Here is a 25,302-nt window from a genome sequence, read left to right on the forward strand (position 1 = left end):
GCTTCGACAACTGGCTTGCCTTTGTTCTCCAGAGGACTGAGCTCCCTGTGTACCATGCTGTTCGGGGTGACTCTAGCCTCTCACCCTCCGGCCCGCCTACCCCTTTCCAGGTGTAGCTTCCCCATGCCCAGGGAGCGGGCAGGACTTGGGCTCTGCCAACTGGCCTGTTACCATTTCATGCATGTCCCTGTCGCTTGGACCCGTGAGCCCTTGGGAAGGGGTGTAGTGAGATGTAAAGAGTAAAGGCTATGCAGATCATGAAACCACGGCTTTACACGGAACTAGCTTTGAGAACCTTACAAAATTTTCTAAGTTCTCTGAACCTTAGGTTCCTCTTGTATGAAAAGATAATAATGATAATCACTTTGCAGAACTGTCTTTAGGCTAAAATGAGATCATTGCAAATGGGTTGCTCAAAGAATGGGTTGGTATTTGCTCATGAAATGACTAGCTAGATGTCCTGATCTCTGTTCTTTGCCTCTAATTTCTACCCAAATTTTTAAAGTTGGATTTTTGTCAAACCAAGCAGAAAAAAGACAGTTTAAAAAATGGGCAAAGAGGTGGAATAAGAGATTTCACAGAAGATAAAGCCCAAATGGTGGATACATAGGAAAAGTTGTTGGACCTCCTGGTAGCTATGGAAATGAACACTAAAATAATGGGGAATCACTTTATAAAAAGAAAACCGGACAAGTATTAAGTATTGGTGAGGATATAGGAAACAAGGAGTCTCGAGAGTTGTATATTTCAGATAGATCATGATGTATTCCTACAATAAAGTACAAACACGTGCCCATTCCTAAAATAAAATGCAGGGAGCCTGATCTACGTATGTTAACACAGATAAATCCTGAAAACAGCAAAGAATGATAAAGAAGATAAAGAAGTATAGAACAGTGCGACCACATTAATGTGTTGCCTCAACACACACACACACACACACACACACACACACACACCCTATATTGTTTCTGAGGGGGAGACAGAGTAAGATTATGAAAACATGAACGAGATAGAGTCACACACGTTGGTACTATTGTCTTCTGTTGGAAGGAGCGAGAGGGGAAGCCATCAAAAACTTGCAATAACATCTTTGACTTTATCTAATATGTTAGATTTCTTTTTTTAAGATTTTATTTATTTATTTGACAGAGAGAGAGACAGCCAGCGAGAGAGGGAACACAAGCAGGGGGAGTGGGAGAGGAAAAAGCAGGCTCTCAGCAGAGCAGGGAGCCCGATGCGGGGTTCGATCCCAGGACCCTGGGATCACGCCCTGAGCCAGAGGCAGACGCTTAATGACTGAGCCACCCAGGCGCCCCTAATATTTTAGGTTTCTATATGTAGAAACATCTAAAGTAGATAGAGAAACGTGGGTGGTGAAAAACTGGGTGGCGATTAGGTGTGTTTGTACTTTCTTCTTATTTTCGAGACTGAAAATACTTTATAGTTTTAAAAATGAAAAATAATGTAAAATTTTTATGATTGACACAGTGAATTACCAAATGGAAATTCAGGTTTGCCAAGGACCAACCTACCCAAAGGATTGACCTATGCCCATTTTCCTGAAGTTTCCAGCGATAAGCTCAAAAAGAATGGTGTGGGGGCTTTTTAACCTACACAGAATCATACCTGAAGTGATCTTAAAAATCTAGGTCCGTTGTTAAGAACATATTTAAAAAGCTTCAATCTTTCCTACAGATATACTGCTTCATGTAAGGTGACCGTTGTACTTTTGTTTTTTCTCATTTTCTACTCAAAACTGATAGCATATCACCTTCTGATAATGCCTTGACCTTCAATGCTGAGTGCTGAAGTCATTTACAGAAATACGAAAAACAGCTCTCCCCAAGGTCCTTCCCCCAGATCCCAGGTCTCTCCTGAGTGGTAGTGCTTAGTGGAAGTTGGCCACCAGGATCCTACGTGGTGGCTACACTGGACCCTCCAGAACTGCTACAGGAGAAGAACAGAGGATTTGCCTTGGGATTATTGGATAGTAGGGGCGGTTCAGGGAAGAGAAGAAGGATCTGGATGTTCAGTCTCCCTGGAATCAAATTTAACACATCTCATCATTGAAGCAAATGACTGACGCAACTGTTCTAGATTCATCTAAGGCTTATTGAACATCCATTATGGCTCCATATTTTATGGGATCTACGCTTTGCGATTGTTCCCCCAATATTTCTCTCAACAACCACTCGAATTGTATTATTATTTCCATTATTCAGATAAGGAGACTGAGGCCCAGAGAAGTTGAGCGGCTTGCCTCAGGTTGTGTATTTGGGGATCCAGGAGTGAAAGCCCAGTCTCTGATTCTGTTTGGTGTTGCCTTTCTCTTAGACAATTCTCTGACTGGATCTGTTTTCCTCTGTTGAAGAGCAAGCTCTTATTTCTCTTTCCAGGAAATGTTTTTCAATTACCTGAAAACATGTATTTTGAGAAGAGCCTCACACTTTTCCCTACAATGTCCTACTTGATAACCTCAGTGGACGCAAGTGAAGAGAGAATCCCTTTTGATCACTTCACCTTTGCAAATGGAGTAGGCAAATGACCCCAAGTCAGAGTCAAGCTTCGTGTTGCCCACGAGGAATGCCTTATCCAGGGGCCAGCAGGAGAGAGCCATTTGATTCCTTTTGAAAGAGAATAACAAGTTTATGTTTGTTTGAAAATACATGACAGCTTATTATAGGTTTAATATTATTAAAATGGTTTGTAATGTTTTTCAAGGATTTGAGATAAAATACGTCTTTTCCACGTTTTCTTTCATCAGGGAATCTGTCCATCCCTCGCTGAGTAACCCAGACTCTTTTCTGAGTCTTGCCTCTGACTGTCCATCTTGAAGGTTTCAGTCAACATCATTGAGACTGGCCATGTCCAGTCATATAGCCCTCCGTTTAGTGCAAAAAAAAAAAAAATACCTGGTTGGACTCCTGGGAAGGTTTCTTACGTTGCTTGAGGAGTTCATGCCCAGACGGCTGGGGCAGGGGAGAACTAATGACCTCAGCAAGAAGGATGCCAAGGACGGTAGTTGCACACCACTGCAGATATGGCAAATTAGGAGTCATTGGGGTTCACCAGAAAATCATCCATGGTCCTCCTTCCATGCCTTTGGGGCCGAGAAGCTCCTGCCTGATCAAGCTTTTGAAGGAGACGTCCAGGAACAGACTTGAGGGAATGACAAATGTTGTTGTGAAAGGCAAACCGCTTCTCCACAGCGAGCTGGTATCTGACGTTGCCTTTTGTGCTGTAAAAGCCAAATGAGAGGCTTTTAAATTATTTCCGTTGCCTAGGAAAGAGAAGTATTATCCGTGGTGACAAAATCATCAAATTTTATTATGCACAAGTCAGTGCTATATATTTCAGAGTTTTGCTTTAAAGGATATCATTTAGAAAAATGGGACAGCTTTTCATTGGCTTGCAAGTTTCTATTGTCAAAACATATTACCAGGAAAGTACAATATGTTGTAAAATGACAAGGAACTGCGATTCAGCCCTGTTTTGACTTTATTTATAAAAAACAAATTAATAGCAAATGAATAAAACTTTTAAACCATTATCTGAGTAATAATACTAAACAAAACAACTAATAAAGCAACCGCATTCAAACAGCTGTTTAAGAAAACCCAATGATATTTCATCCATTGTCAAACTTGGCATTTGGGCAGAATAAAGACCAAAGTAAATATTTATTGATTCATGTGAGAACACTGAAAATTCCTCCTTTATAAGTAGGATAAGCAAATAAACCATGATTTATAAAAACCCTGGCTTACTAAATCAGCTAATGGGTCTATTCAAAAAATTCTTATCATGTAAACTGTGAACTGACAATTATAATTGAAAATTACCAGTTTCTCTATGAATTTAATATACATATAGTTAACCACCTGCTTGACTGTTCTACAGAGCCATTTAAACGTGCAAATGGATGTACAAATGTTTGAAGGCTTTTGAACCAAACACATTAATTGCCAGTCTGTGTTAATGGAAACAGGCAGAATGGATGCTTGTCTCTCTCTGTAATAAATATAAAAATTCCCTGGGCTTCTGAGTCTGTGCTGAGCACAAATGGAGGTCTTTTATAGGAGAAGCTCATGTGTCAGATGGAGCCCCTCAACCCCAGCCATGTAGGTGAAAAGGAGACAGGAAAAAGTTACGCCAGCCAGATTGATTATGCGTGTCACACTCTTAACATGGCTCTGTCCAAGCTGGGGACTGGTTGCTTCCCGACTGAGCACCGACCACTGCAAAATGGGCCGTGAGAACCGAGATAAAGTACAAAGGAAGCCAGTGGGCACGTCGGTGCCCTATTCCTTTGTGATCCCATGCTTTCCTTGAACCCCTGGACCTGCCCTCACCAGGTAGTGACCCATGAGCTCCGAAGCACTTCCTCCCATGAAAGATGTATCAGTCCTCTCTTCCTTGTCTACTTATGGGGTCTAGGGGTTCACGGACACCTGGCATAGACTCCTCTGCTCAGTCTCATTCAAAGGAGTCACTGGTTGTCTAGGGCAGGTGCCCTCTCTGGGAGCTGGCACGCCCTGCTTCCCTGTGACTCTGCCCATCTCAGTGCAAATGGAGGGGCCTCAGCTCGACTCTGAGCTAGAGCTCTCTGATGGATGCAGATACGCGGGAAACAGTTGGGGAACCTTTGGGGCGAGAAAGACTCATCCCAAGGTAAGAGGCTGCTGGGGAAGGCAGGTCAGGTCCCATCTCAGAGCTTTAGACCTCAGAAGGGAGTGAAGATTCTGAGGAGTGTGGGTCTCCAGACTTTGCCAGCAACACAGTCCCAAGGTTGCTCATCTGGGTCTTAGGGAGCAGGAAATCTGCAAATAACAAACAAAACAGTAATTTCACTAAAAATTTGGCAAATAGGTTGGAGCCCAAGCCATGTTTGGGCGGGGGGGCTTCTAAAAAAAAAAAAGAATACAAAATAATAGGAAACATTCTCCACTTGGTAAAAATCAACCTCATGTGGGTCTGTGAAGCCTTTAGGGCGTTAGAGATGATGTCAGGGGCTAGTGGGGATGGGCTTATTCATGGAGCCTTCTAGAAAGTTCTTGGGAGTAGAAGAGGAACTTGGCAAGAAGCTGAGGTTTTTGAAGAGCAAGTTGGGGTCAGAGTGAATGACACAGAGTGGGGTTATTATTTTTAGTGGGACCCAATTTACCTCCACAGACTGATGGCACCTGGAAACACCCAGGTGAGGTGAGGTATGAATAAAGTATTACATGTCAGCCATTTGAAAATTTGTTTCAGAGCCAGCCGGTCCAACCCCACAAGGACATCCTGCTCAGTGCTGTCCCTCACCTCAGCTTCGGTTGCTTTGCTCAGTGCCACCACTGGCATTCAGTTTTGCTCTCCAGCTTGTCTCTCCATGGCTTTTGGATGCTCTCAAAGCATCGAGGCCAAACTCAAAGGACAAAGACTTTCCACCAGTGAAGATATCAAGAAGACGGTGCCACAGGCTCTGAGGGGAAGTTCAAGAGAGGAGCTCCAGACGTCCTTTGAGCAGTTGTGTCGTCGTGCTGTGTGGTTGTTCCTGGTGTGCCTGCGCATACCGTCTGGTCCCGGGACTTACCTCGCATGGTAATTACACAGTGAGGGGGGCCAGGCTCAAGCTAGACCCAGGTCATTGCTGAGGCAGCTGCAAGAGGAAGACAGAGACCCTGCTGCTCTTGGGAAATCAGGTCCTCATTCCTTTGAAGTCAAGAGAGACAGAGACAGAGAGATGGCAGAGGAAGACAGCAGATGGACAGGGCACCCCTGGGGCCTCAGACTATATGCATGTGTGCACAGAGGTCAAAGTCTGGGAGGAAATTGTGTGCAGAGATGTGATCTGTGACCCAGAACCCGTCTCTGGGCCCGGGAGCACCGTGGGCTGGCTGCAGGCAGGCTGACTCTGCATGGCAGAATGAGGAAGGAGAGGCCACTGGGATGCGGGGAGGTGGAGACTGGACCACCTGTAGGGCCGGCCTCCATGAGGGTCCAAATCCCAGTGGCCAAAGCGGCCTGAGCATTCCAGGCCCCACACATGCGTCTTTGTTCATTTCAGGGGAACACTTCTCACGGGGGCTTCTGGGTGACAGCGGGAGGATTTTGGTGCTGAAGCTTCAGACGCAAGAGACAGTGACTCAGCAAAGGCCTGCAGCTAATGTGTTTGGGGTGTGAGGAATGGAGCAGGCTTGCTCCTGATGGCGGGGGTAGGGGGGGCGGGGGCGGTCAAAGGTAGGGTGACCAACTGTGCCAGTCTGTCTGGGACGGGGTCCCAGGGCATGGGGAACATGCTGGGCAAACAGGACAATTAGGGTCCCCTGAATGAGGGCAGTTCATCACTGAGCAGGGCATTAAGACCTTGACTAGGTAGGAGGTGACTCTCCAGCTTTGGGATTATCTGGGTCTTAACATAGAAACTTCCTTCACAAAAATCAGGTACAAAAAAAAAAAAAATTCTCACAAAGCACAAAACAAACACCAACGCAGACAATTTTCTCTTTTTTTTTTCAGCACTTATTTTTCTAATTATTTTTTTAAATTTAAATTCAGTTAATTAACATAGTGTATTATTAGTTTCAGAGGTGGAATTTAGTGATTCATCAGTTGTATATGACACCCAGGGCTCATTATCTCAAGTGCCCTCCTTAATGCCCATCGCCCATTCCCCCACCCACGTCCCCTCTGGCAACCCTCAGTTTGTTGCCTAGAGTGAAGAATCTCTTATGGTGCCGACGATTTCCTCTTAGTGAATTTATCTGATATATAGGAACTCTCATTTTTGCCGAGGAGCCACTGCTGATTTATTTTTCAGTTTAGAGAATTTCTCGCACCTTCGTCTTCCTGGGGGATCCTGGTGTAGGAGTTGAGGTTCTAGGCCTCAGCTAGGAAGGCAGCTGTCTGGGGAAGGGTTCTGTCCTAGCCTCCGGCCAGTCTTATGTGTGCGTCACACAGCCGGTGAGAAGCGATGGCTGAGCAAGGCAGGCGAACAGGTGCCTGGCTCAGACGAGACATGAACAACGAGCCATAGTCCAGCTTGTAGCAGCTTAAATCTTGGAGCCAGCTGGGGGACTTTATCTTGGAACCAGTCAGGCTTCTTCTAAAAGGGTCAAAGACCTGGTATCTACAGCCGGGCTGGAGAAAGAAGAAGGTTAACGTGCAGGTTGTCGGGCTCCCCCCAACTCACCTCTTCCTTGTGAGACATCTGTATTGTGATCAGAAGCAACTGTGAGACAATCAGAAAGCCCCTGGTTCAATGTGGACACTGCTTAAAACACCTCCCATGGGCAGTGGGCTTGATTCTTGTTTCGTTGGTCAGAGGACGGTTCTGGGGCTGGTTGCTTTAAGATGGCTTCAAGTACAATGCAATTCATTTTCTTTCTTTCTTAAAAAAATGTGCTATTTATTTATTTGTGTGTGTGTGTGAGAGAGAGCAGAAGCTGGGGCAGCAGCAGGCAGAGGGAGAAGCAGGCTCCCTGGGATCATGACCTGAGCCGAAGGCAGACACTTAACCGACTGAGCCACCCAGGCGTCCCTGCAATTCATTTTCTTAAAAACACCACTTTCGTGTGATTGATCCCACTTCTCTTTTAGAGGAACAGGTGTTGGCGTCTGCAGCTGGCCCTGCGTGTTTAAGATAAGTTATCCACTCACATGGTTACCGAGGTTTTTTGTAATGTCAGGTTAAGATAAAGGCAGGTATTCGTTGCTACAGTTTTCCCCGGCACCCAGCATTCTGTGTTTACCTAGAAGAGCCAGATGTTGAATTAAGGATGAAATAACAAACACTGGGATTTGCTTTTAAATCCACCTCCGTGGAAGTGGGTTCTCTTAAGAGGTTTACAAGGAAGTTTTGACGTTAGCCTCTCCCAAGGAAGATAATGAAAACTAGAGACTTGCTTAATTTTCTATTCCTCCCGTGAATACGCATACACAGACATCTTAACCCTGGTTTGAGGTAGGCAGGACAAAAACATTATAGTGTGCTAAGGTGATTAAGCTGTTTTTCCATAATCTTAGTTCCCTTGGAGCTATTAAGCCTGATTTGCAGGGACGCTGGCAGATAGCAAATATTCAGCATACATTCTTGTATGGGCTTATATGGACATGTGGAGCTTTCTTAATTATGCCAGGAACTCTTGTGGCTCAACATGAGGGTTTCGCTCTTAAGTTCCTGGACTGCAGTGACTCAGGGCGTGCATGAAATACGGAACTGTTTTGTTGAAAGCCTCTTTCACTCTTATTTACTGCCCGTCGGTATATCAGCTCCCAAAACGAAGGCTGATCCTTTGTGTTCCTCGAGTACTGGGGTGACTTGGATGACAGTGTGCCCTCTCTTGTGTCCCCAAGAGTATCAACGATGCAAGTTTTCATGGGCTGTCTGGCCGGTGGGGTAAAGCCCCCAGTCCAGAAACAGTCTCCGTATATCCGTCTGTGCGCATGCGCCTGCTCGCCGTATTTCAAAGGCAGCTAATTAACTACGGACCATAAACCTTTATACTTTACTTGAATGAACTCAGTAAACCAGTCCAGGCAAGTCTGAGTATCTTCAGTGATAGCAAATACAAATAAGCTATCCTATAGCTCTCGGATGGATGTTGGCATCTTAGATTAAAAGACAAAAAAACAAAAAAACCAAAAAAAAAAAAAAACAAAAACAAACCCCCAAACCTGACATCTTCACGTTAAAGTGAATTTGTGTATGTGAAGAACACAGTAAATACTACATGTGTGAGTGGCATTACTGTTACTTTGGTTTGGAAGACATTATGTCCTTCTGTCATTAAATAGACATGGGGCTGGGGCAGAGCAGGGGAATGACTGTAATGACCGTGGCAGCATGCAGGAACTACTTTTATATAAGAAAAAATTCCTGGCACCTACTGCCTTCAGTTTACTCATTTAATAATTATTAAAAAATAAAATAAATAAAATACAATAATATGAGCTAATGTAATCAATATATAAAAATGTATAAAGGGGCACCTGGGTGGTTCAGTCAGTTAAGCATCCGACTCTTGATTTCGGCTCAGATCATGATCTCAGGGTCCTGGGATCCAGCCCTGCGTTGGGCTCTGCACTCAGTGGGGAGTCTGCTTGAGATTCTCTCTCTCCCTCTCCCTCTGCCCCACCCCCCACCCCCGCTTCTTGTATGTGGTCTAAAAATATCTATATAATCAAGATAATAAAAATAATTATTTCCCTGAGACCTCTACTAGTGTTGTACTGTTGTACTATTTGGGGGAAGACCGTTGGTAGAAGAAGTTGGCAGAAAGTGGCTTCTCTTCCAGCAAATTCCTGTGGAGGCAGGAACCCATTGAAGGACGTGCCTACAGGTTTACCTGTTTTCACTGGCAGATGCTGCCTAAAGCATGTCTCCTCCTGTCCACGTAAGACACGTTGGTTTTTTGAAAACGTGAGCAGGGATGAAATCTCCCCTCTGTGAGCACAGCAACAGCTCCACGTGAATTCAGTTCTGGTGACGTTCTGGAGATTGGCATGGGTCACTTTTTATCTGCCTTCACCCGTTTCCCTATGTATTTGTTTTGTTGCTTCCTTCCCTCACTGACAGATTCATGTCTTCTTCTCAGGAAAAGCTCCTTAGGTTAGTGTGTAATGGCTTCTAGAAGAGTTCTCCGGTCTAGAAAAATCTAATTGTCTTGGCAAGTAAGTCCATGTTTTATAATATTGTTTCAGTAAGAAGAAGTATGCATTTTACAGTTAGTTTTTTCTCAGCTTCCAAGGGGGCTTTTCACCTCAGATATTAAGAAGCGGGATTAGAAAGAAGGGAATTAAAGCAGAGACAGGAAAAAAGAAAAAAAAAAACCCCACAAGATTTAATTAAAAAAAAAAAACATGCAGGGCAAATGTAATTTCTTTCCTGCATAATTTATATTAAAATTTATCAGCTGCTGAAAGGATAAATAGCCCAAGAGAGTTTCTCCTTGGCTTATACTTTCATCATGGGTATATTGGCTCAAGTATAATGTAATAGTTTTCTATCTAAAGGTAAAATAATCCAGATGCCTGGGTGGCTCAGTCAGTTAAGCATCTGCCTTGGGCTCAGGTCATGATCCCAGGTCCTGGGACTGAGTCCCGCATAGGGCTCCCTGCTCAGCAGGGAGCCTGCTTCTCCTTCCCCCTGCTTGTGCTCTCTTTCTTTGTCTCTCTCTCTCTCTTAGACAAATAAATAAAATCTTAAAAAAAAAAAATAAAGGTAAAAAACTTCAATTCCTTGGCAAGCTAAGAATGAACCCCTAAAAATTTGTGTAAACCTGCATTTATGTATTTTTGTCCATAAAACGTAGTTCTCAAAATCAAAACCAAAATATTTACAAAGGTATCATGTGCACGTTACACATTTTCTTCGCAAATTGCAAAATGAAATTTCAAAGCCAGTAACAGCCAATTTGTTTCTTTCAAAATGTCTCAGCTGAAACATAAAGGCACAAACTATTGATACAACTTGCATGGATCTTAAAGGTGACAGCCTGAGTGAAAATGCCAATGGAAAAGGTACAGTTCTAGCATTCTCAAAATGACAAAATTATAGATAAGAGATGAATCAGGGATTAGGGAGGGGGAGGGGATCTCTGCACAGGGGCAGCTGGAGAGTTTCTTTGTGGCGATGGGAGTTTTTTTAATCTTGATTGTGGTGGTGAAGGTATGAACCTAGACAGGATAAAATGTCACAGAATCATCCACAAAAACATATGCAAGAACGATGACTGCATTCAAAAACTGGCCAAATCCAAGCGAGTCCTGAATTCTAGTTAATTGTAGGTAGTGTGTCAATGTCAGTGTCCTGCTTTTGGGTCATGTAGTATAGTTATGTAAGAGGTTACCTTTGGGGGACACTGGGTGATGGAGACGCAGGATCTCTCTGTACTATGATTGCAGCTTGTGGGCCTGTAATTATTTCAAAACACAAAGTTAGAAACAAATCCCTGTGCTGAAGAAAAGATTCCAGCTACTAATTAAACATACTTAAGGAAGCAATTTAGTCCAAGACTGGTATCCTTTCAGGAGGCAGAGCTTTTAGACAGAAACCCAGAAGATTCTTGACTTAGCATATGCTTAGTATCCGGTTCTGCAAGTCTTACACTGGGTAGCTTAAAGCGAGCACTGTTTCTGTGGCTTCTATTACAAGAGTAGAATCGGGAAATTTTAGAGTGAGCAGAGATCTTACGGAGAATGTAGGTCAGATTTTCAGGTTACATCTCTGGGTTTTGGTATCCTCATTTGTAATAGGCGGGCTTTGTCCTAGATTCTTTCACGTCCTGCCTACTTCTAAATTTTAGAACTCACCACTTTACAATAGGAACTACAGAAACTTTAATGGCAAACTGATCAATTGTGGCTCAATATTTATTGCATGAGACAAATGTCTCCATTTACGTCGACAGCCAGTGTGGGTCCACAAACAATCTATATATTTAACACCATCTCCCATTTTATAAACACTTGGAGAATAATTTAGCAGGGCTCTGCCACTTAGCTAAATTTGAGAATTTCCCAGGACAGAGGGCCTGGGCAGTTTTCTTGAGATGATATAGCAGGACACAGTCCTTGAACAAAGTGTATGGCTTTTATCCATTTGAAAGGGGGGGCTGACTTGGGTCAGTGTCTTCCAGTATGCGTCCCCCGGCAGCTCATCAGAGCCACTAAATTAACCCCGGGGAAACACAAGACCCATAAAACACAAACACTCCGGAAGCTTTAAAAAGTAGCCATTGTCATTTGGGAATAAATGAAGGTAACACTCTCTCAACAACCAAGACAGCTTAGGCTTGCTCATGGTACTGCTTTTCTTCATGGACTGCTAAAAACGGATTTCCTTGGGGAAACCGAGCCCACTGTACCCCCCCGGACTATCTGACCCCGCGATAGTATGCACCTGCAACAAATGGATCTTAATTCAACAGCAATTAACATTTTGTCTTGTGGTCCTGATTTCCCCTAAGTCTGTAACCATTTAAGTTACAGTCTTACAAACACAAAGCAAACACAGAACGAGCACCTCACAGCTTTAGTGTCATCATTTTATTAACAAAAGGAACCCATGGGGTTCAAACCAGAGTACAAAATACAATCTTTATTTTTTTTTCCTGTGGGTTAAACTGTTACATTTTTGATAATAAAAATAAAAAAGCTTTCATAGTTAACTTATCAAAAACAAAACCCCTGCCTATTGAGTTTCTTATTGTGCAAAACAAAAACATAAAAATTAAAGTTCTGCCCATGGAAGGATTTTGTGTGCCGAAAGATGCACGTTCTCCATTTCGACATTTGTGCATCAAAAAGAAAATTCTAAGGCCACAGTTTTCTTTGCAAACTAAACAACAGAATAACAAGCAGATAGCAGCTACATTTTTATCTTCATTCCCAAGAATTCTGTTGCAATGTAGAATTTTCGACATTCATAGAATAATTTCTTGATTATAAAAAGGTATGCAGTTTCAACCTACTGCTTAAGGTCAGATATACTGACACCAATTCGATAAGGCAAATCATACCTCTTAGCTGTTCTTTTAAGTGCTACAACATCAGCTTTGCTTTAATTTTGTGAGCACATTTCATGATGTCTCTCACCGGTGATAAAACAATCCTAGTGAAGGATTCCACTGAGTAGCTGGAAGCCAACTACCTGGCTTTTTACATGGGACCAAACAACTAAACTTTCTTCCTTCAAACCGCTTTGCTTTGCTTCTTTCGCTTTATTTGGTGTCATGGAGACGGACCGTGTCTCGACAGGGTGTATAAACATCAACTCAGAAGTCAAGAAACAGTTGAAGAGCATCTTTTTTTTTTAGAGGAAAAACAAAACTGTTGAGATAACACTTAAATACACAGACCTGTTTAAAAATACACAAAAACAAAGCAAAAAAACCCAAAACGAAAAACAAAGAACAACCAACACTAAAAACCAAAGCAAGGAATAAAGTTCTGTGGCAGCTGCAGTCCCACAATTATTGGTGTGACAGTTTTGCACTGTGATTTTAAATAGTGGCTTACAATGAAAAAAATTGCGTCAGATGCTTACGTGATTACAAAGAGAGGTATGTCCAGAAGGGGGAGAAGTATACATTTACTTAATGCATATAAAAAAAATCCCTGATCAGATGGCCAACTAACTTCTAAATACAAAACTTAACCATAGAAGAACTTTGATACTTGTGACTGAATACACCGATTAAAAGAAAAATTACTCGCTCTGGTGAACAAAGTATGGCATTCTGCATGGGAAGCACCAGGGTTTCTAGGTCGAACCCATAGGAAATGGAGAAAACCAAAGTACTCGGCTGGTCCAAAATCTCTATCGTGGGAATCCTTACCTCCCTTCCACTTAGGGTCCGGGAATGCTCTCGGCTCAGGAAACCAACAGATGAAAGGAAAAGCAAGTGACCACATGACCACGAACAGAAGGGGGAGAAGGGGACAGTAAAAACACTGCTCAGACTTCTAGCAGCAACACAATCTTGTTGGTCGGAATATCCTGAGGTTAAATGATAATAAAATATTGCACCAAAACAATAAAGAAAAAAATCACAGTTTGAATAGAATTACGAAACAACTGGACTGGAGGAACAACGCGCACGGACAGCACAATGACTGTCGTCGGTAGACTTCAGTCTCTTGGCAGGAGTTCAGTACGTCCTTCTTAAAAACCATGGCTTATTTGTACCCTCTTCTGATTTTGCATTTATTTTGAAATACCCTTTGGTAGACATATGTTAAACTTTCATCTAACACTAGCCTTATAGATGTTTCCCTCGGCCCACCTGCAGATTTAGTGATAGGTCAGGGCAGACCGCGACTGCCAATTAGCAGAAACTCCACACGGGGCTCATCAGGCCTGGAGTGTTCAAAGGATTCTGATAACCCCACTAGAGGTAGGTTAAGAAAGGCTTTTGTTTTGGTTTTCTTGTTTGTTTTTGCATTTTTTTGTGTGTAGTTATCAAGGCAGCCTGAGAATGCAACCTTATTATTATTATTTTTTTCCCTTTCTTTTTCTACTGTGATCCTAGGTAAATAAGCCACGGGGGAAATCAAACACATATCCTAACAAAGCATTTAAAGGGGGAAAAAAGTATGGCCTTCAACAAAACGTGTTCTCATACTGAAATTCATCTTTCCCCTCCGAACTGACATGCCTTGCAAGGAACTCTTTTCTTGGTTTCATAATACTGGAGAGCCCAGAAACTGTATTACTTCATTAGGGCCTCATCAAAAGGTTCCTCTGAGGACTTTAGTCCTATGGGACACAGTAAGAAACCATGAAGCCCCTCGCGTGTCAGGGTCACACTTCGTATTTAGAGTGGGCCTTTTTCCTATCCGTGCACGGCTCTGTGCTGCTACCTTCTGCAAAATCAAGGCTCCCAATGAGTCTGTATTTCCTTAAAGCTCAGGGCCACTTCTGTTCCACCGGGAGAAACCTTTCTAAAGTGACAGTCGCACAGTGTTTCCACTCTCCACACAGAGTCTGTTCTCTTGGGTCAAGCGCAGGCACCCTTCACTTTCTCTGTCACCATCAGGACTTCCAGGACGTTCTTCTCATGCGACTTTTCATGTCGTCTTCACTGTATTACTTAAAGGGGACTCACGACCATATCGTAAACTCGTGCAATGACCCTGCTGGCCCACTGGGAAGTTCACCTAGTCTTTAATTTCTATCACCTTCGATCTGGATGTTCATTTATGTTCTTACACGCCTCTTCTCTTCCTCTTTTCCAAAAAGGCAGGGGGGAGGGAACTGATATTTTGATCTGACGATGAACACAGTGACTTCTGAAATCTGTTCAGAGAATGAAGGAAACAGGCTGGGTCTCTTCTACATCAGGAGGATGCGGGTCAACCTGCAAAAAAAGAGGGTAGACCAGGATTACTCTTCCAGCACCCTGTAAATAATCTTCGTATCTATTTCTAATTATACAGTGGTTAGAAGCCAAGTTGCTATGAGCCTATTAATAAGAAGTCCCAGTGGGTCACTTAAGTGCTCTGTACTCCACGGCCACAGAAAACAATTTAAAGGCGATCCACAGTACTCTACGGGCATGCCATCGTTTACAAGGGAAAATATTACAAAAGCAGGTAATCGGATCAGTACCGGTCTATCATCACCAGAAAAGTTTTTAAAATATGTATCCCTTACTAATTAGGAATCAGCAACAGATACTTACAAAGGATTGTTTCCAGACGGCCAACTAAAAGTCTCATTTGCTTTTGTTTTGCTTACCTCTGAATAAAGAGGCGGAGGCTGAAACCGGAATTCCTGTATGCAGGCGAACATGGGACAGCATGCTTCCCCCTCACAGTTAGGGGGCTGCGGGTAAGGAGGCACGTGTCGAGAGAATTCCTCCTCTGACACCACGTCTGCGTAATTTGGTGGCGCTGCGACAAGAACACAGTTGGGTCTCAGAAGTCCGTGCAAAAACTCATTACATCAATCTCTTCTGAACTCTTTACCAAAACAAGAAATTGAGCTCAATTTGAAAATGATGTTTTTCCCCCCCTCTAATGAGCAAGTTTTTGGGCCCATCACGACAGAACGTATTTAAAGGATTCTGCTCTTGTGAAATCACTACTCACATTTATTGTATATGCTACTCTTTGGAGAAGCGTATGTTATATAGTGCAGGTAAAAAAAAATCACTGAAATGGGACTACAGAAGATACAGAGCGCTGTATCCTGATTCGGACCCCTGTTCACTGTCTCCCTGTTAATAAATGGGAATCGAGAGATGAGACTTTATTCTGGCTCTGCCATCAGCAGCTCGGGGCCCCGGGTAAGCTCGGCTCTCAGAGTCCCTTCCAGGAAGGTGGTTTTATAATTTCGGGTACTCAGAAGAGTCAGCGTAGCTGTGGCGGTAGGAGCCGTCGTCATCTGAGCACCTGCCGCCTCAGCCGGTCCCCGGGTAACCCCCGGGGGAAACGCTCGTGCGGAAAGAACGTCCGAGCCTCATACCTTCGGGCTGCTCGGGCAGGGTCAGCGCCAGCCAGCTCATGTCCATGCTGAACCGGCTGGCGACGCTGGAGTTTCTGCTGCCGAAACCGTGGTACGGAACTGTGCCGATCACCAACGGCAGCTCCAGCATCAATTTTTTAGCACCAGGAATGTGAATATACACCTAATATGTCCAAAAAAGCCAAGAAAAAGAAAAGAGAGAGGGAGGGAGAAAGGCAAAAATAGAAGTTAAACCTCCAATTTATTTTGTCACAGAAACAAGGACCTTTCTTGCCTGCCATCACGTCCCCAACAGAACTGTAAATGATCCCGACCAAATCAGATGAGGAACAAACCAAAGGAAGGGCCCCGGAAATACGGTGAATTCGCTCCATGACGGGGAAGTGTAGCCTTAACCCACTTCACTATAAGTGAGCACGGCTTACGTAATAATTATAAAAAACGAAGTCTATGTTGTCAGTAGAACGAACACGACTTAATTGCACGTTATTTAATTAAATTGCTCAGGGGGACAGTTTTTGATTGAGAACAAAGGCCAATCCCCATCAAGCCACGGTCTGCTCTAAGGCTGACATACAAGAATATTGTCCCAGGTGTTAAATGTACATATTCGTGGCAACATGGCACAGCTGCTGCTCCATTATACATATTTTTCATTTTAAGAAGATCTCTGCTTACAGCTAAGGAATAGTCCACTCTGATAATGCAGCAATCCAGGATGGACGGAGTAACAGGTGGGATTTTGAGAGTCTTCCCATTCCACGTGTCGGTGCCCCCAGAAGCAATGTGGTTTCCTCGCACGTTGGCAACCATGTGCCGGACGGTCTTTGTTCTCCCACTTGCCAAATACGTCTGGGTTTGGAAAATAGCAGCTTTGGGAACAACCAGCCGAGAGGAACAATTCTCTATCTCTGCATAGATTGGAATGGCTTCTCCTAAAAAGAGAACCAAAAAACACCTTCAGAGACTTTTCAGAAAGTTCTCGCCCCGGTGGAAGACAGCCGTTCACCCATTAGAGCAAAAGTGGTCACGTGACTTAAACAAATGGAGAACTTTGATGGGAAACTTGCATCCTGAATCTGCGTCCGAGATCTGAGAATTCGCTGCAGGTCCTGGGAGATCCTGGCTTCTACTTATTGCGCTGTTTGCTTTTCTAAAGCAGCAATATTAACTTGCCAATTCTAAAGATATGTAAATGACAAGTATCTATACAAATTAAGATAAGACATACGAATAAATGACCCAGTGCTATGTTAAGTACAGAAGACCACTAACACGCTCATGAGTGCCACCAAATTAAAATCGGCCCAACAGGAGAACAAGGACGTTGCTTTTAGGGAACTGATGTGAAGGCATGAGTGAAACAACGGCCGGAGCAGGCGACTTTCCCGTCCGCATCACGTGCGCACTCCTCTGCCATCTGTACCACATTCCTGTCCAGTGGGCCGGAGCCCTGGCGCGGGGGCCGGACCCGCTGGGCGGAATCAGATCCTTCACACACGGCTGCTGCAGAGTCTATCTGACCGTTCAGGCTGTTCTACGCTCTCGCCCCGTTTGCGTACGTGTGCCCGGCACAGGGTCAGAACGCCCGACAGGGGTTTCGTGCTACAACAGCGCTCTCTGAGCAACGCTGCTCCCCACCTTCTTCGGCAAGGTCAAGTAAAACGCTGGCATTTGCCCACTCTCCCAGTTTTAGTCTTTGTTACTAAAGTGAAAGAAAACTCCAGGAGTTTTACTGGAATCTACTCATCCACTCAAAAATACTTACATGTCCATTATTTATATGAAAAACAGAAAGCCATATTATCCATGTTTTAAAACAGCATGTATGCCTCATGAATTACAAAACACACTATTTAAAATCACTTAAAAGTAGCTAATAAAATGCGTGACTCCCCCTTTTGGACTGTCGAACATTTTGCTTACCATTACAGTATCCTTTTCTTTCAATTTTGGCACTCAGTGACACAGGACCAGACGTGAAAAACCAGCAGCCAACCATTTTCTCTTGAGTTTTCAATACAGGGGTCTTGAAAATTTCAAATAACAACAGGACTTTAATTAAACCAGGAGAAAACTCACAGAACTTAAAATTATGTCATTCTCTATTAAACAGTTGTGAAGAAATGTCTTCCAGAAAACTTTTTCTCCTCATGTGACATATTAGACAAAATGCTTGCTGAAACAAAGCATTGAAAAAAAAATCATTCTCTTTTTAGGAAAACTAAAATGAACTGTCAGACTCAAATTAGGTTGACACCATCCTATTTTATCCTACAATTATTAGAGTTCTGGGAAATTATATAACTTCCCTTAAGGTAATAATAAAAAATTATAGTAGTAACTATTAACATGACAGAGATTTTTTTTCTTTTAAAAAGAAATTAGGTAAAAGAAGAAACGGTATAAAAATCAATAGTCAGTTGTATTTGTTTGGGCATCTAAAATGTAGAAGCGGCAAACAGCCTTGTTTCCTGAATTCAAAAACGCACGATTAGGCGGAAATTTCAAGTGCCCTTGAGCCTGGTTTTGGGTTCTGTGCGATGGTAGCACAACACACCCAATATAATGGACCCGCAAGGTTATCGAACAGACCACCCACCTTCTCTTCTACGGCGTCAAGAGAAAGGACACAGATTTAAAAATGCTCAGTTTAAAAGACGCACAAACCAAAAGCTCATCGTCACACCCAAAGCCGCAATATTTTTTTACTTATAAAAAGAGTGTTAAAGGATTAATAGTTTCCCTTTTTGGCAAAATAAGAACATCTCTTTATATCATTTGCCACAATGGTCCCATAAAGAGTTTAGGAATAGCCAACTTCCCAATTCTAAGTAGTTTTTGACAGTACAAGACAGTATGGTCAATTTGCAAATACAAAATAAACAAACAAACAAAAACCCCAAGGTGTTAAGTGGATGGTAACTTCCAGCTGTTACCGCAGCTTTCAGCCTGGTCGGCTGGGGTGCTGGCCCTTCTGGGATTTTGGCCACAAGGGGCCATGCCGCCAGGGCCTAACTGTTCTATTGTCACCCTCTGAAAGTGAACATTCGAGTGAAGTCCATTCCATTTTCGAATGAAAATACGGTGAAACACCTTTTAACTCCTGTTTTTTTCCCCTTATCTTTCAAAACATTGGCCAGAAAAAGAAACCCCCAGTACTAAACATACGTCTTTGGAACGTCTGTATCATGATGGCAAGTTCAAATTATCCCAGTATTTTCTATGAAGTAAAAAAAATCATTCATTCATATTTAAATGAAGAACCATTAGGTCCTCATAGCTATCATGAACGTACAAGGTATAATTTTATATTATTTTGATAATATGGGTTTAGATAAAAGAATCTCACTCATTAGCTCCCATCTTGCCTATTCTGTTGTTACTTATAGCCTAATCTTTCTTATCAGCCTACAGTATTTCTGGTGATTATTAGAAGTTCAATGCTTTAATGTGGCCAAATCTGTCATAAGGAAATGATAAGAGAAAGGCTCTCCACAGCAGCTGCGCGCACTTACTTAATGTTAGAAAATGACATGCAAAATGGAAGGATACGTAGCATAATGGCCTCAGCCTCAATAACAGGCTGAGCGTGATTAATACTCTTCCGTAATTACTGTGCCTCAACCTGCTATTATTGAAGAGTTTAGAACACCACAGCCCCGTGAACGTGGCCGCGCTGGAAAAAGTAACCGCTCTCTGTGTGCGCATTATTATTATTAAGCCTTATTAATGCATCTCAAGCCTGTATCACTTTTTGGCAAAAGCAGCCCTGAACAACGGAGACATAATCAATAGTATTAACACACACAATCTGTCATTTGCCCAACCTAGAATCACACATTGCTAGGGAAGGCGCACGGGTTACAGGATTGTATGGCAAAGGGACAGGACAGGTGCGCACGGCACGGGCTCTGTGTACCCAGCACTACGGATGCAAGGAGGAGGGGAGGGGAGGAGGAAGAGGAGGGGGAAGCACTTACTAATAATGCTGGGGTGTTGACATCGATGTGACTAATAACCTGGAGCTCCCGCTTCACACTCTGGTCAGGCACCTTGGGTCGTTCCAAAACTGCCCTCACACAGTACTGAATACTTCCGTATTTCCCGGTGAAGGAGGTTACTAAAGGTCTGGAATGAACCAAAGAGGTTAACTGAGAAGTTTATCTTTCAGTGAAAACACAGCTGGGGAAAACACCCTTGAAGTGATGGTTTGGGTTAAAAAAAATTAAAAAAAAAAAAAGAATGTGAACAGGGTAAGTCTACGGAGGGGCTCTTCTAGATCAACAGGCATAACCGAGTGTTAGAAGACACCTGGTACCCTCACATCGAGAAGGGCATACTGCAGAGAAAGAAAACCACAAAAGTAATACCGTTTCACTTACTCAGATGGAAGCTGAAAGCTAAATGGAAATTCATGTTTTCCAGGCTGTAATAAGAGGATGCCTTCACCTAAAAAAAGAAAATACATGTTAACTAAGGTTTGTATTAGATCAAGAATTTTCCCAACCTAAATCGTAGTTTTTTGACAAGGAGGTTTCCCTGGCTGTAGCATCCAGGGTACTCCAAAAAGGACATTAATCTCTAAGGTTTAGAGAATGAGAATTTGAAGCAGTGTCTACCAAGTTTCATCCATTTCGAACCATACCTATACAGAGTTTCCATCTTTAAAGAGACCAACCACACAAGCAATTACCATGAAGTATCGGAGCCCAGAGTCCTCAGGTACATACATATGCACACACATATTTGTCTGCCCCACTGGAACCGGCACAGGCGTCCCGACGTTATATTACAAATACACACCAATGCTATTACACTAACATTACAGTCTACTCTTGGAGTACTATGAGATGCCAATATTAAATTGGATTTAAAACTGATTTAGCAAAAAATACACCTATGTATTTTGGGTATACCATAAAAATCAGATTCCGTATTCCTTGGGCAAAAAAGGAAAAAGGAAGTGAAAAATTTCCTTGGAATATTGTGCAGATTGAGTATAATACCAAACAGCCAAACCAACAGGACAACTTATGCGGTAAGGGTCATGCATTTACGCTGAAGCTCTACCAATTAATAGGTGGTTAGTTAATTGGTGGTTGCGGGGTCGGCCAAGCATGGCCATGACTCCTCCCTCCCGCTCTGGGCTCTGGGTCAGCCAGCTCCACTTCATCTCACACAGAGGCTCAGCCCTGCTTGTCGGAAGGCCGAGATGCAGGGTGCGGATGGACCCTGAGAGGCCAGGGGTGCTGCTGGAGCCCCCAGTGAACACACGACCGGCATCATTCAGCTCCAAAGCCAACTCCAGGGCTGTCGTGTGGCTAGGCAGCTCTGCAGAGATACTTAGAAACTTCCCCTTCACTTTATGCTCATTGATTCAAGTTTAGCACTAAACCCCCTCATCAAGGGTGGCATGATTCAGGTGAAGAAAGTGCAGCACAGATGAGAACTTTCTTTGAGATTTGCCTGGTCAGCTGATACTAAAAACAGAGATTTCTACTGTAGCCATTCATTTAAAAAGAGAGAGAGGGAGAGAGAGGGAGACATTTAAAAGGCTAATAATAATGGATAATATATATAAAATATATATTTATATATATAAAAAACATAATTTTTTCACTTATTAGGAACAATTAACATTTCAACCTTGCACTTGCAGAAAACAGGGATGCATTATTGGTGCATTTAGTCTTCTGAATCTACTCCCAATTTTCAGTGCGTAATATATTGGAAGGAATAAAAGTAAGGTATTTGCCACTGAAGATCATTCAAATAGAAATACAACACACATGGGTGACTTGGAGGCGAAGTGAACAAGTGACAGGGACAGGAGGCCATGTTCGACCACTGCGATGGAGGCAGCTCCCAGGGCTCAGGTGTGCCCAGAGCTGCCCTCCCTGTTAAGACTCAGCACTGTTACAGCAGGGCTATCAAGTTCAAGGCTCAAGGCAATCCCAGTGCTCCTGAGAGAGCTGGACTAAAGTTCTCAGTTGTAATCCTTAGACTACTGAACATGACAATCCGTGAACTTCACAATGTTTAAAAGTGTGGATTTCATAGGAGTCCAAACCTTACGGTGCTTAGACATCAGGCACCGTGGATACAAAGATGAGTAACGTCAATCCTCAGACACACCATGGGAGGAGAGGAGGCTACAGACACACACAAGTAACGAGCAGAGAGTGCAGGAGCCTGCTCTGGACGTGAGGGCTGGCATGGAGATGTGTAGAGGGGGTTCACAGGAAGGGAACAGCGTGAGGCCGGGCACAGTGGGCATATCACACTCGGAATACTGAAAGAGATAAAGTTCTCTCATCATAGAGAATACAAATTAACACAGGAACTAGAACATTTAAAACAAGACTTTCCATCACCTCCATACAAAATAGGGACACAACTGGAGAAAGTTGATAAACATAGGTTATAGCATTTAGAATCACATCTTAGTTTTCTTCCTTTCTCTTATTATTATTTTTTTATGTAAAAGTTTCACAAGCTGAATCATGCGCCCATTTCTGCTTCTGTTCTCATGGCTCAGTACTTCTGCCTTATACACTGAGGACTACAATATCGCAGAGAGGTGTTCCATTCACCAATGGTCTTACAGCCCAAGCCCCTCATTCAGGGCACTCGGGAGCTGTGGGAGCTTTGAACATCATTACAGAGTCAAGGACTTGGGCTCAGGAAGGTTGAGGGACTCCCACAAGGTCATATATTGCTGGTAGGTGACCAAGTGAAACCAACTCTGTTCTGTCTTGTCTTTCTACCGTAATTCCTCAATAATTAAAAAAAAAAAAGCAACCACAATGATAGCAAGGAGATTAGATTAACAGTGCCAAACAATTACCTGGGTCGATTTCCTGAAAATAGATCTCATAGACACATTTCCCAGAAATCTAGACTTTAAAATCTCTTCTGGTGATTGAAATTCAGCTAGGTTTTGCAAATAAATGACCCTGAGAATCTACAACTATGCAAAGTTGCTAACTTCTTCTAAGCTACAGATGTTAAGAGTGTTTTGTTTTGTTTCGCTCAATGAGACCATCTAAAACAAACTATGATTTTTAAATAAAACATAATTTTTGCCAATATTTGGTAATGATATCCTTTAAAAACAAGCAAACAATGAATCATGGAACACTACATCAAAAACTAATGAAGTACTGTATGGTGACTAACATAACATAATAAGAAAGAAAGAAAGAAAAATAAGCTAAACATTTTCAGGTTGTCTAGGCTTAGATATTGTATTCCACCAGAATGAAAAAAGCAAGATCTAACCTATAATTCAAAACAGTATTTGTCAGACCAGATTTTACCAAAGCAATTTTTTATTGCTAATCCCAGGTCCAACTGCTATTAATCTCACTTCTCTTTACTCAGTAGTTATGGGCACAGAGATATTGAGAGTCCAAAGTCCTGACAAAAACCACTTTACTTCTCTCTTCCATGACCCTTGACTCCAGCCAGCCATCTTGAAAATCTGTGTAGTCCCTAATAATTGGGGGAGGCATGTGTGGGCTGATCTTGGAAACCATAGGGAGGAAAGGGTCACCCAACACACTGTACTTGTGAATCCAAAAAGTAGGCTTTGGTTCCAAACGTTTTTTCCTCACTACTATACTTGGGATCACTGGATTCTCAACGTACCTTGAGGATTTAACTGTGAACAGACTACTTTTCTAAAGGAGGAAAAGGAAAAATTGCACATACTATTTATTTTGTATAAGACACAGAAAACGTTAAGACATTGATATATTGCCTTTAACTCTTCAAGGGAGGGAAGTTTATACCATTATCTCCTTTTACATATAAAAGCTGAAGCTGATGAGGCAGAAAAGTAAAACAGTTTAAAGTAGCTTCCACCAGCTTCACGAAGAGCAAGGCTCACTGTTTCTAGTGTTTTCATGATTAAGAAAATCACTTTTTGCATATTTACTATAGATAATTATATAAAATTTTATATTTATACACACAATATACATACAGATGAAACAGCTACGTCTTGGGTTCCCACATAAGCACTTGGAAAAACCCACACTATTAACTGCCTTCACAAGAGTGGACAAGAAGTGGGTTCCTCCAGAAACTTACAACGCCCAGATCCCACTGTCTCCAAAGGCCTACTGGAGAGGGAGGGGGATGTTGCAAGTAAACAAAAAGAAGCAACGAATAAAAGACAAAAGAATAGAGGGCTGAGGCAGAACTCTTAAGTTCCTCTGCTCCCAGAAGGAGGAACCCAAGTATGATGGGCAAGTCAAGAAACACTTCCTTTGAACTCCTACCGCTCACGAACTACTTCCCTCTTCCCAGGATTGAGGTTTTGCTAATTCATCGTGAACCAAAAACGAGTGTGTCTACCTCTAGCATGGGAAGAAGGGGAGGCCCATAAAACACTAGGCACCACAGCATGGAACCCCATGGACTTATTCTGCTCACCATCCCTCAGGCCAGAAGGGACAGGACCTAGATCCCCAGATCTTAGATTTCTGACTGCTCATCACAGGTTCCCATGGCAACGGTTCACTCCCGCTGCAGTCCTGGAAGGTCCTGGGACGCCGGGCGCTGGGCAGGCCCAAGCGAGCCAGAGGCGAGGCGCCAGGTAGACGTGCGCACTCACCTCGCGCGATCGCCCCGGTGCTTTGCAGCGAGGGGGGCACAGGCATTGTTACCCACCCGTCACCGGCGGCCAAACTGAGACTCGGACCACCCCGTGGGCGGACCCCAGCCCCGGATCCCGCCCCCGCCCCCCTAGCTGGTGGGCATCCGCCGGCGCGCTCCCTCCCGGTTCCTGCCAGCCCCTCTGCGGAGCGTCCCGTGGCCCGGCGGGGACTCCGGGGCCGTGGCCCTCGCTCACCGGCCGGGGGCTCGCGCAGGCTCAGGCGCACGTTCAGGTACTCCACCTCCGAGGCGGCGGCCGGGGCCGCAGCGCCAGGGCTCGGGCCCCAGGCGGCAGTGGCTCGGCCGTGGGCCTCCAGGCGCAGCGCGCGCAGGGCCACCGGCTCGGCCGCCTCCAGCAGCACGTGTCCCGCCACCGTCTCGCCGCTCGAGTAGCAGCCCTTGCGCTCATCCTCGAACACCAGACCCAGGCTCTTCACGCGGCCCTCGGAGCCCACCGCCGCCGCGGACCCCGCCTCGCCGCCCATCCCGCCGGTCTATGGAGCCGCTCCAGGGAGGTCGGCAGCTGCCCGGAGCCGGCGTGGCGAGCAGAGTGGCGCCGCTGTCACGGGCGCCCGCCGCACGCCGAGGGCCGCCGTGGCTGCTGTGCGGTGCCCGGTGGAGCCCTGGCGCGCCGTGGGGCCTATCGCTTTAACAAACCCAGGTGGGACTGGACAGGGGCCGGG

At 43.9% G+C, this 25,302-nt stretch overlaps 1 protein-coding gene and 1 long non-coding RNA gene across 3 annotated transcripts; both read right to left on the reverse strand.

Annotated features, from left to right (window-relative positions):
- Positions 1–1,208: 1,208 nt before the first annotated feature.
- LOC103659999 lies at positions 1,209–6,494 on the reverse strand. The gene is made up of 3 exons (XR_567651.2): positions 5,308–6,494; positions 2,916–4,823; positions 1,209–2,627 (listed from the first exon to the last, which is right to left on the reverse strand). It is a non-coding gene; the product is annotated as an uncharacterized LOC103659999 (long non-coding RNA).
- Positions 6,495–12,014: 5,520 nt separating this feature from the next.
- On the reverse strand, positions 12,015–25,264 carry ARRDC4 (arrestin domain containing 4). 2 transcript variants are annotated; one of them, XM_040642729.1, is made up of 8 exons: positions 24,816–25,262; positions 20,341–20,407; positions 19,939–20,086; positions 17,882–17,984; positions 16,634–16,890; positions 15,956–16,118; positions 15,227–15,381; positions 12,015–14,846 (listed from the first exon to the last, which is right to left on the reverse strand). In XM_040642729.1, exons 1-8 carry the CDS (start codon positions 25,102–25,104, stop codon positions 14,790–14,792), a joined length of 1,239 nt encoding a protein of 412 aa, XP_040498663.1. In that variant the 5' UTR covers positions 25,105–25,262; the 3' UTR covers positions 12,015–14,789. The 2 variants fall into 2 exon arrangements, with proteins under 2 accessions (XP_040498663.1, XP_040498664.1); XM_040642730.1 differs by lacking the exon at positions 15,956–16,118 and having other exon boundaries at positions 24,816–25,264.
- Between the last annotated feature and the right edge of the window lie 38 nt (positions 25,265–25,302).

Source organism: Ursus maritimus, unplaced genomic scaffold (assembly GCF_017311325.1).
Source record: "Ursus maritimus isolate PB19 unplaced genomic scaffold, ASM1731132v1 scaffold_27, whole genome shotgun sequence".
NCBI lineage: Eukaryota > Metazoa > Chordata > Mammalia > Carnivora > Ursidae > Ursus > Ursus maritimus.